This window comes from Malaclemys terrapin, chromosome 5 (assembly GCF_027887155.1).
Source record: "Malaclemys terrapin pileata isolate rMalTer1 chromosome 5, rMalTer1.hap1, whole genome shotgun sequence".
In the NCBI taxonomy this organism is placed as follows: Eukaryota; Metazoa; Chordata; order Testudines; family Emydidae; genus Malaclemys; species Malaclemys terrapin.
The window spans coordinates 87,565,952-87,578,635 of NC_071509.1; the positions used below are offsets into that span (position 1 = coordinate 87,565,952).

The window sequence follows — 12,684 nt, forward strand, 5'->3', positions numbered from 1 at the left end:
TGTATGTTTATATTTGTGTCTATATCTTTGTTAAGGGCTAGACTGTGCCTTGTAAGCACTGCCCCGGGTTGGGGAAGAGCTGGATGCCTCAGGGAAACAGTCTTTTGGAATTCCCCTGGGAGCAGGGAGAGCATAGCTGTTGTGCCACAAGTGCGATTTTCTATATGAAAATGACTCTGCCCCTCCTCTCAGGGCCCCCTTAGGATGGATAGCACCACTATCCTCTCTGGTCCTGCCCTTGGATGAGTACATGGACTTGCAGTTATGCTCAGCTGAGGAGGTTGGAAGCTCCTTATATTTCCCCAGCTCTTATGCCCCTATTCAGGGATAGAACAATATAGCACTGAGATTTTACTTTGCTACAATAGTGCAGGGGTGCTGACATAATAAAACATAGCTAATTAATCACAATGTATTTGGTACCACAATATAACAAATCATTTGAATGTTTATGAAAACAAAATATTACTTTGTTTTCTTTTTGCACTTTTTTATGGTATTACATTATAACTCTGCCATGGTCTTGAAATTATTGCCACTATTGTGCATGAACGGATGTTAGGTACTCTCTTTAATTTATGGAAGTATAATTGGTTGGATAACAAACTAACAAATACAAAGATGTATGAATCTATATATCTTTACTGAAGTCCCCAAAGAAATGTTGGGCCAAGTGTGTATTTTACATTCTTGTGTACGTCAGTCTTCAAAACTTGCCTGCAAAACCACTTAAACACGAAATGTTAAAAAGCCCTTGCAACACTCATGTACATTTGTGAAAATATACTTAGCAAAACTCCATGTCACTGTCATGTACTACTTCTGTATTTGCCATACTACCAAAGGTGATTACCATGATACAGATGTTGAAATAGAAGCTTTTCTACTTCCTAATCAGCTTGCTCATTCTACTTGATTTATTCAGTGATTTTTTCCTAAGTTCTGTATTTTATATTCGTCATTTTGATGGTGTGCTTGTGAATAGTGATGCTACAAATATTAGAATATAGCAGGGGTCAGCAACCTTTCAGAAATGGTGTGCCGAGTCTTCATTTATTCACTCTGATTTAAGGTTTCATGTGCCAGTAATACATTTTAACGTTTTTAGAAGGTCTCTTTCTATAAGTCTATAATATATAACTAAACTATTGTTGTATGTAAAGTAAATAAGGTTTTTAAAATGTTTAAGAAGCTTCATTTAAAATTAAATTAAAATGCAGAGCTCCCCAGACTGGTGGCCAGGACCCGGGCAGTGTGAGTGCCACTGAAAATCAGCTTGCATGCCGCCTTCGGCACGCGTGCCATAGGTTGCCTACCCCTGGAATATAGCATAACTGAAAGAATCAAGGCTTAGTCAAGGGGAGAAAACTTCAGTTTAAAAAACATGGAGGAAAGGACTACTGAAAAGGAACATGAGTAAAACTACATATTGCCATAAATATTAACATTTTATTATCTTTTAATATTTGCCTTATGTTAACAGTCTTTAAATGAAACTACTATTCCCCAAAATGCTGGATTTCTCAGATTTTCAGGAAAAAAAACTTCCTGGATTTCTTTGCACTGTACTTTGTTTCCTTATTTCCCTGGTAAAATATCTTCCCTTTTTCGGTATCATAGAACACACACACATTCATTTTTTGTGAGTTCTTGACAAGTGAAGGCTGATTGCCAGTAAACTGAAGAATGAATTGTTAAATAATATATTAATAGCCGAGAAGACACTGAAGTTGTTAAGGAAGTTGTGGCTAATGTATGTCACTGGTGTGTGACGACAGGTTGATTGTGAGAGTGGGGAAGACCATACAGTGCATTAACTGTTTACAGATCAATTCTTTCATCTGAATGATTTAAAGTGCACCATCTTCTTTCTACCTTGTTTATAATATCTATTATGTATACAGATTAATTTCCTCCTTAATCTCAGTGGGTACTATGGGCTTGAGCCAGAGCTCATTGAAATAATCAGTGGAAATCTTTCTATTGACTTCAGTGAGCTTTGCATCAAACTCTGTGTACCTTGTGTCAGACTAACTTTTGACTGCCTTATATTATACTTCTTTTTTAGTGGCCAAAAAACAACAGAGATCCTCCCATCCCCTAACACATATATAGATAATTGCACATCTGCCAAGGTACAGGAATCTAAAATCTGTAAAATTTCTGTGGAGGACTTTCTGTTCCACTTGGCTCTACTTTTGTAATTGTATACCAGAGATCACTTTAAAACACATGGAGAGTCTCTTAAAGATGTCTTCTGCCTATTAAACTAAAATTGCCTTTATGGCTGATAGAATACATTTACCTCTAAATAGAAAACTCACAAAATATTGCCGGAGTCTGCAAATTGCACCACAAACTCAAAAAGCCAATGACCCTTTCAGTCTGTCATCTCTTCTTTTTACCACCTTCCCCACCCTTGTTATCTTTGGTGAGGCTTGCACAGATTCTCGGGGTACATAGCAAGGGAGAAGGCTCAAGCTGGCTAACAGTGTACTTTGTAGACAATAGGACACAGCCTGGAATAACATGTTAAGTACAAGAAAATGCTGTAGAGCAGAGCCCAGAGTTTCTCTGAAGTGGACTCAATACGGGCCGCAAATGTGGCGCTGGATTGTAATTTGGTACGACTGCCAGGAGTTGTTTCTTCTTAGTCTGTGGCAGTTCTGGGTGCAGCCTCTTCCTTGGGGAGGACATACCAGCTGTGATATCTGCCCTGGCAGCCAAAAAAAAAAAAAAAAAGATTGACCAGCTGGCATGTGAAGGTAGGATAGGATTGGAAGTGCAGAGTGTTCTCATTTTCATGCAAGGAGGATTTCTTTATACAACCAAAGTTAAATATATCCTATCACTTCAGGCTCAGTCAGTGTCTCTGCTGTGAACTCTGCTATAAACAAACCCACTAAATAATTTGGCAGGTGTTGTTAAAATTGGCAGTCTCTGGAGCAGAGAGGTCTAGGGCTGGAGTAGCAGGAGCATTGCAGGTCAAGATTAAGTACTGCACAGTGACAGGATTGTGTGGAGAAACTCACCTGGAACTTGCTCCCAACATGGCCTTACCCGGCAAACCCTTATTCTGAGTGTTCATTCCTTACTCATATGAGTTATCCTGTTGAAGTCAATGGGACTATTTAAGTGAATAGGGACTACTCAAATTGGTCCCCTTGTCTGATTCAAGTTAGTGCTTCATGAGCCTGTGCTGTTAATGAGCACCATATTCAGACATAGATATCCAGAAGAGCACAGGCTATACAGTATATGTAAACAAGCTGTCCATTAAATAAAAATCATATGCTGGTGCAAAGAATTAATGTTTTAAGATGAAATACACTGACAAATCAATTTTTCAATATTTTGAAAGACAGACTTCTGATGAGATGTGATTAAATGCTAAACTTTATCTCCACAATTTATTTTCCATTTAACTTGTTACATAAGTGATAAGAAAATCCAATCACATTTTTACAGCTAAAAATATGTTATTGGTATTCTTTTATTCCCAAAGTTGTTTAAGAAATGTTCCTTCTATTTGGCTTTCTCAAAAAGGGGGGCGGGCAGCTTATTCTTAGGTGCTGGGATTATGATGTTAAGGAGAGTACACAGCCAGTCGCTCTCCCATTAACATAAGATTTTTAAGATTTGAAAAAATTTGAATGGCTCCTTATTTCCACCGCCACCCCCATTTTAGCTCATTTTAGCTCTCTGTTAATAGATGAGACCATAAGTGCCAAAGTACAGTAAAGTCTGGAAACAGCAAGTGCAGGTGATCAAGAAGGAACGTGTTCTTGTGAGATTTCCAGTCTAATTTTGCATACTATGTATGTCCAGATAGTTTTGATAAGGCTTAGCTAAGCATCATCTCAGAATCAGAATCATCTGAGATTCACTTATCAGTGGCCATATTGTGTCAGTGATCAGGGCTGAAAAGTGTACTTGTCCTAGATAAATGAGAATTCCTCCTTCCTTCTGTCTTCTGTATCCTCTGGGGATAGATTCAGGGTCAGCTCTTCAATGGAGCTGTGATAGTTTATACCAGCTGAGGATCTGGCCAGTTGTCTTTAAGCTTATAGTCTTCTGGGACTTGACAGTGATAAAATATAGCCCACTGGTGACGACATTGTAGAGTGGGGAAAGGAAACGAGAAACCAGGAATCTATCTTTGAGGAAGGATTAACGGCAGTACCCTGAGTGGGGGAGAGCAGGCTAGCACTGTAACTAACTACTGTATGTATGAGTAAAAGGCATTAGGATTAAAGATAAGGCCGGATACATGCGCTTGTCAAAAACAGGGGGTGTCAAAGTCGTTATTCACATTTGTGATGAAACAGTTGCACTTTAAAAACTCTGATTTGGAAGATCATTGCTTTGAATAAAATCATTTGTTTCTCATAGGTGATATGTGATATGTCTCCCTTTACGTCTTCCAACCCTCACCAGCTATAATTCAATTTCCTTTTCTTAAAAAACTTGATATCTGTGCTGACGAGTCCACAACTGCTTTTAATCTGAAGCTTTAAAATGCGGATTCTGTGCTTGGAAATGCTACATTTGAAATAATAGTTTGAAGAGATGGCAAGAATATTGGTGTCTAAATGGCTTTCTTTTTCAGCAATATTTTCTATTGTCAGACATCTTTTGATTCTTGACTTGGAATGTGATTATACACTACATGTAATTGATATAAAACTTTCAAACATTCAGATAAGTCAGTGAATCCTTCACACAGATACAGTGTTGTCACTGTAAAAGTATGGTAGCCTCAGGAAGCAAAGTGAAGGGTCCTGGAATCCTGGCCACCCATTTTGATTTACTCCTCTGTGGGGTGAATCCCTGAAGCTGCTTTTAAAGTTTTAAAATCTTCATTTTCACTTGAAAAAGCTTCTTTAAACATACAGTCGTTAATGCTTCTAACTCCCCAGCCCAAAAGTGGTGTTGAAATAGGGTTTGAAAACCTATGAACCTTTTAATGCTTCAAAAGTTGTTACAGGGATCATTAGAAGAGCAAATCCAGCCTGGAGGCTGTATATTGTGTGATGAGATTTTGGTTAATCTGCAGTGGAATTTCTGCAAGGAACCAGGGCTCTACCTCTCTGTTCACATTTGCTTAAAATTGAAGGTTGAAAGGTTCATGTACAAAAAGGATGAAATTCTCCCTTTGGAAAATGCCCAGGCAAGACTCTCCCTGATACTGCAGTCCCATGTGGGGTCACAGATGCAGCAGCAGCACACGAGCACATGCATACCCAGTATGTGCCACAGCGGGGGCTTCTGTGCCACATCCAAATAGGCTAGTGTAGAAGGAACCACTGAGGAGTTACACAGAGAGTTATTCCGGAACAGCTATTCCTAGTTAATGCCATGTATGGATGTTTTCATTCCAAAATAAGAATGCCTTATTCAAAATTGGCTAATCCACTATGGAAGTGGATTAAACTAATACAGAATAAGGCACTCTTATTTAGGAATAAGAGCATTCACACATGGAGTTATCCAAGCATAATTAATCAACTTTAAATTCATACCCCACCTTATTCTGGATTAATTTTCATATGTAGATAAATATTGGCAGAATTGGGGCTTTAGATTATAAACTCTTCTGGCAGAAACTGTGTAACTTGTGGAACACCACATATATTAATGGGGCTTAACAGTTACATACGTGTGTGTAAATATGTGTGTACACATAGGTAAAAATATATATTAGGACATCAGTCAATATAAATAAATATTGCAGATCTTTGCTGAGTTCAAAACAGATGTGAAGGAAAGGTTCAATATTAACAATGTATTTTATTTTTATTTTGTAGCTTGGATCATCCTCTTCTGTGCCTTTTACATCTATATTCTCACAGCTGTTTATGACTGTTGTAGTTCCTCTTATTATTGGACAGGTATGTCTTTTAAATATATATTTTTTAAGAATAAGATAAAGAGGGCTGTCTTAAAAATAAACTGTCAACACAGTATGCTGCCACATAGGGGATAGCCTGAGGATGGTGGAGTCTAATATCATAGAGAAGATACTACAGTGCTCCCTGGAGTCATGTTGATCTTTGTTGAGATTGAGCATCTGACCCTCACTTCTGCAGACATACACTATTGCATATCGAGAAGAGAGTTTGTGAATATAAAATGGGGGAAAATAGCAGTCCAAATTGAGAAACTTGCAGCCCAATGCAAAATGAGCTTTGAGAACACTGTATAGTTCTTTTGTCATATACCCTTTACCTGGATGATGGAAATAGTTCTGCCTGTGTAATGGCTACTGCTAATTATGTTAATTAAAAAATCCTGTGTTAAAAGAACTTGAAGGTGGTAAAGTCAGGCCATCAAAAATTAGAAAATGCCAGAATTAAGGCTGCCCACACCCTTCTGTACGCACATTATAATACAATCTCTAATTATGTGATCACATTTTTTTCCCCAGAACCTCTGCCTCATTCTGAGCACAGGATGGATGGCTCAGTGAATGAGCAGCTGTTCAATATTTCATTTTATCCTCATCGTTCAGTGTGTGGCCCCTGCCTTATTTATAGCATGCAATTTAACCTTGCACTGAACACAGAATTAATTTCCTCCTGGGCTTTTGTATTCTACTTGTCACTGTAGTATCTGAGTGCTTCACAAACATTAATGAATCTTTAAAACAGCCCTGTGAGATAGGGAGGTTTTATCTCCATTTTACAGATTGTGAACTGAGGCACACAGATTTTTGAGTACCCAAATTGAGACACCTACAGGCTGATTTTTCAAAATACTTACCATTTTATAGCACTTTATGCATTCAAAGCACAATTCCTATTGATTTCAGTTGCAGTTCTGAGCACTCAGTCCTTTTGCAAATCTGGCCAATGGTGCCTCATGCTGGACACCTAGAAAACAAAGAACATGCAACAACCGCCCACCTATGAAAAGTTCGATACAAGTAACTTGCCCAGCATCACATGGGAATCTGTGGCAGAAGCAGAGAATCCAGTTCTCCAGGGTGGTATTCAACTGCCTTAATCATGAGACTATCTTTTTTCCTGCAATCCCCTGCCTCTTTCACTATAAACTTTCCAACTTCAGCAATACACATGGACAGGGGTCCTGCAGAAAACAGCCTTATATGCTACACAATTCTGATTCATTTCCTGAACATTGTGCATCCTGTGCACTGGCATCTTCTAACTTTTGAGTGCTTGTCTTTGCAACTTTAACTTTCTTTTAATGTATATTTAATGTAATTTCCTATCTTTTCAAAAAGGCAAACTGAAAAAAAAAGAAAAGAAAAAAAAAGAAAATTCCATCATGTGGAACCATATTGCTGACCCCCACATGGGTCATCATCAGGGTTCAGACCCTTAGATCATCCACACAGAGTTCTACCACTTGAGCTAATTATCTAGTGGCAATAGTAGGCAGTTATCTTCTATGTCAGGGGTTCTCAACCTTTTGCTTTCTGAGGCCCACCCAACATGCTATAAAAACTCCATGGCCCACCCATGGCACAACAACTGTTTTTTCTTCATATAAAAGCCAGGGCCGGCGTTATGGGGTAGCAGGGCAGTTGCCCGGGGCACCACGCAATAGTGGGCACCGCAAAGCTAAGTTGCTCAGGCTTCAGCTTTAGACCCAGGTGTTGGGGCTCAGGGCCTGGTCTGCAGTCCTGTGGAGGGGGCTTCGGCTTTCTGCCCTAGGCTCTAGTGAATTTTAATACTGCCCACACTGGGCGGCCCCCCTGAAACCTGCTCACAGCCCCCCAGGGGCCCCAGATGCCTGATTACAAACCACTGCTCTAAGTGAACTAGGATGGGGGGATGAGAGAGACACTTGGTCACTGGAATGCACAGCTATTTTCTAGAGATCAGAGGGATGTTGAGACAGGAATCCTGGGGTCAGTTCCATGTTTGGGAGAGGAACGTGTTGTAGTGATTCTAGACCCTTCTGCCCCTAAGCTTCTCAGCTCCAGTCCCTGTCTTTATTTTGGCTCCTGTTCCATCACCACCACCTTCTACACCACACCCCTTTGCATTTGAATAAGATTGCTTCCTCTTTTTTCTTCTTGTTCTAGTTGGGAGAGGGGAGGTCATTGAGAGCACGAGAGACAGTCTCCCTGCCTCTCACTTCTGGTGCACAGCGCCACAGCAATTCTAGCAGCTGCGGGGAGCAACTGTGGGGAAAATGCTGTTCAGCTTTTACAGCCCAGGGATGGAGCATGCTCAGTTGCTGTGTGAGTGGTGCATGTGAATCCAGTCAGCATGCAGGAGCTGTGTGTGAAAGGCGCATGCAGATGGAATCTTTGAAGAATAACATTTACAGCCCCTAACAAACCTCTGCTGAACAGGTGCAAAGTGTGATTTTTTTTGTAGACTTATAACTTGGTCATATTTGAGCAGACTTTCATTGAGACAGCACCAGGCACACCCCCAGACACCAGGGCATCCCTCCTGCCAACTTTCAAGGCCCTGCTCTAAAGTATGGAGGCATGACTAGAACTTCTCTATAAAACAGTGGTGTGGTATATATGTATAAATAAATAAACATGGCCAAAATAACACCATTTTCCCAAATTTCAGTCTCAGAAATGGCTTGACCATTTTGGTTAAAGTTTTCAAAAAAATTCAGCATGAGGCAGACATGTGGCCTGTATCAACCCAAACAGTTAAGGTTTGGCAATAATAAAAGCAAATGAAAACAGGGCCTTATAGTGGAAAACGTTGTGCAACCTTAACTATAAGGGCTTGTCTACTTGGCCATTTACTGCCCAAGAAGCAGTAACATCCCATGTGGACACTGCTACAGCAAAGCAAAAGTCCCAGAGTTCGGCTTCCTGTGTTACTTCTTGAAAGGGTAGTATGCCAAGCCACACTCCGGGGCTTCAAGTGTACTGTAGCAGTGTCCACTACATTATGGGTCATTGCTGCGTGGCAAGATGGTGTACTCTAGATTCACACCCAGGCTTGCTGCACAGTAACTTGCCATGTAGACACCTATAATAGTAAATCATTTTACTGAATTTTAAGACTAGCATATAGTACACCTTAAAAGGTTCTAGGAAAGTATTCATGTTTGATAGAAGAAGTTAAGGAGTTAAGAAGAAGGACTCGATGAATACTGATCCCCTGCCATGTGACACAGGTATAACTTTTTGTAACTCTGACCATATCACATGACAGAGGAAAGGAAGTAGGCCCCAATTCAGGGAAGTATATAAGCACATACTTAACTTTAAGCATGACAATCAAACCATTGAAGTCTATTAGACTGCTGGATTGCTTTAGAGTCAAGCAGATACATAAATGCTTTTATGAATTGGGGCCATAAAGAGAAACCTCTTACCAGCATTCCTGTGTCACGCCTTTATTACATGTTGTTAGAATTAAACTAAATCTTTGGTAAAAACGGAGCAAGCAAAATTTCATGTATTCTTCAGTCCTGCAGGGACTAAGGCAGAAAACTGATAGAGAGGATTGCAATATTCCAATGTGCTTGAAAGCAAGTGGTATTTCAGCAAAACTAAATAGGGTGAAATCCTCCACAGCACTACATGTGGGAAGCCGAGAGAAATTTTGGTAGGAGTCCTTAGAGGACTGCAAAGTGCTAGACAATGTCATTAAAATTTTCAAAAATACTTTGATCCATGCACAAATATTACTCAGGAAAGATGCATTGTATTACAAGAAACCAACTGTCAGGTGAGATGACATACCCCAATATCAATTAATCAAGGTTTTGTCAGACCAAAGAGGGGAGCAAGTTCCATAGATGAAGGCTCTCCATTGGGAATGCCCTATCTTTAGCCCTAAAATATTCAGACTGATTACTGTTAGCAGCTTTAGTGACTGATGTTAACTGAGAGTGTGCGTAGGGAGAGATGCAGTCTTAGGTAGCCAGGACCAAAAAACATATTTAGTAAGATTTTATAGCTCCATACCAACACCTTGAATTGCACACAGAAATCAACAGGAAATCAGTGCTAAGTGGAGTGCATCAGAAATTTTCTGATGGAGCGTTGTTCCACTGGAAAATGCTGATTCATCAACATTAAAGTGTTGTGTATGAGTGTGATTATATCACCAGGTTTGTTTGCAATGGAACTGCCTGCCAGGCAGGTTTCTGCTGGAAACCAGCCTGGTTTCCTGCCAGCTCTCCTGCTGGGCTTCGAAACGCCTTCCCCCTCAGCAGACCAGAGTATGTCATGGAAGAAAGTTCCCAGACTGAGTTGAGAGACTCAGGTTAGCAGGGCTCATGCCAGCACTCTAAAAATAGCAGTGTAGGCAGCGCCTTGACGTTGCAGCTTAGGCTGGAGCTCGGGCTCTGAAGCCCAACCTCCTCCTTAGGCTTCAGAGCCAAAGTCCTAGCTTGAGCTGCAATTTTAGTAAAGCTTTTAATACTGTCTCACATGACTTTCTCATAAACAAACTAGGGGAATGCAACCTGGATGGAGTTACTATAAGGTGGACACAAAACTGGTTGGAAAACCATTTCCAAAGAGTAGTTATCAGTGGTTCACAGTCATGCTGGAAGAGCATAACAAGTGGGGTCCTGCTGGGATCAGTTCTTGGTCTCCTGCTGTTCAATATCTTCATAAATGATTTAGATAATGGCATAGAGAGTACACTTATAAAGTTTGCAGATGATACCAAGCTGGGAGGGGTTGCAAGTGCTTTGGAAGATTAAATTTCAAAATGATCTGGACAAACTGGAGAAATGGTCTGAAGTAAATAGGATGAAATTCAAATGCAAAGCACTCCATTTAGGAAGGAACAATCAGTTGCACACATACAAAATGGGAAATGACTGCCTCGGAAATACTGCAGAAAGGGATTTGGGGGTCATAGTGGACCATAAGCTAAATATGAATCAACAGTGTGACACTTGCAAAAAAAAACTAAACATCATTCTGGGATGTATTAGTAGGAGTGTTGTAAGTAAGACACGAGAAGTAATTCTTCTGCTCTACTCCGTGCTGATTAGGCCTCAACTGGAGTATTGTGTCCAGTTCTGGGTGCTACATTTCAAGAAAGATGTGGACAAATTGGAGAAAGTCCAGAGAAGGGCGACAAAATGATTAAAGGTCTAGAAAACATGACCTATGAGGGAAGATGGAAAAAATTGGATTTGTTTCGTCTGGAAAAGAGAAGACTGAGAGGGGACATGATAACAGTTTTCTAGTACATAAAAGGTTGTTACAAGGAGGAGGGAGAAGAAATGTTCTTCTTAACCTCTGAGGATAGGACAAGAAGCAATGAGCTTAAATTGCAGCAAGGGAGGTTTAGGTTGAACATTAGGAAAAAATTCCTAACTGTCAGTGTGGGTAAGCACTGGAATAAATTGCCTAGGGAGGTTGTGGAATTTCCATCATTGGGGACCTTTAAGAGCAGGTTAGACAAACACCTGTCAGGGATGGTCTAGATAATATAGTGCTGCCATGAGTGCAGGGAACTGGGCTAGATGACCTTTTGAGTTCCCTTCCAGTCCTATGATTCAAGGCACTGTCCACACAGCTATATTAAAGCACTAGCATGAGCCCCACTAAACCAAATCTGTCAACCTGGGCTGGGAGGCTTGCTGCCGCGGGCTGTGTAGACGTGCTCCCAGGACTTCAGGTGGTCTGCCCCTGAATTGGTGCTTCCAGGATCCCTGAGTTGCCTGACTCCTTGCCTGGCAGGGAAGCATTGGAAATATTTTGAAAAGGTCAAAATGAAATGTCATGTTGACTTTTTGTAAATAACATTTTGGAATTCCTGTGGGGCGGGAGATTTTGACATTTCATTTTTCGTTCTGTTTAGAAACAATTTTTTTTTTTATTTTGGAATTTCCTGTGGAACAGGAATTCTAGTTTCTGGTCAGCTCTAATGCTAACTAATCAAGCACCCTTATAATGCACTAACTGTACTGTAACTTTCAAATGTATTTTCAAATGAAAAATTACTGTAATCCAGTCTGGAGGTCAAAGGAATGCATAACTGTGGGCAGTGAAGGCACTGAAAAGTAGTCACAGATAATCATTTGGTGCTCCGTGCAGTCTTAAGTGCACAAATTGGAAGCCTTTTGAAAGTTTGGGCCATAGTGTACATGGGTTAACAAACAAGAGGCTCACTAAATAGCTACTTATTTTAAATAGTGTCTTGAAGTTCTTATATATTCTGGTCAATATAGCATAGTGTTGTACTGCATTTGATCTGATTATTGAAGGTTGCTATTCATGAACTACATTGACATGTCAGGGTAAATTTTACCTTCATTACAGTAGGTGGTAAATACTTTTACACAGCCAAGTAGAGTTTAGATCAATCCCTAAGCAGTTTCATCTTGTCTTTCAGATTGGGGAGTTTGGCCAAAGATCATTGTTTCTTTGTTAGTTCCTTTTTTTTTTTTCTTCCAAAAGTGACAGATAACAGAAACAACTGCTGCTGCAATATTTCCTTTCCCCATTCTGCAGATCTTCTCCTTTCTTTACACCTAAGTGCTTATGACAGACTTTTATTTTATGTTTTTATATTAAAGAGTGATTTATGATTAAATGTTAATGAAATAGAATTTTCACTGTGCTTTCATTATATTCTACTAGTTTGAACATTTTTCAAAGCAGCACACCAAAACCCACTGTTTTCTATGAATAAATAATAAAAAGCATGTCTGTACATTATCATTCATGCATTCTCCAGTTGCCCCATCAGTGATTTCTCTGCCAGTATA

At 40.0% G+C, this 12,684-nt stretch overlaps 1 protein-coding gene across 4 annotated transcripts in view; it reads left to right on the plus strand.

Annotated features, from left to right (window-relative positions):
* The window catches only part of SLC10A7 (solute carrier family 10 member 7), a 188,921-nt gene that overhangs the window by 136,229 nt on the left and 40,008 nt on the right, over positions 1-12,684 (plus strand). For all 4 annotated transcript variants that reach the window (XM_054030507.1, XM_054030508.1, XM_054030509.1 and 1 more), the window contains exon 7: positions 5,808-5,891. In XM_054030507.1, coding sequence (XP_053886482.1) covers positions 5,808-5,891 — 84 coding nt within the window. The remainder of the gene's footprint in view (positions 1-5,807; positions 5,892-12,684) is intronic.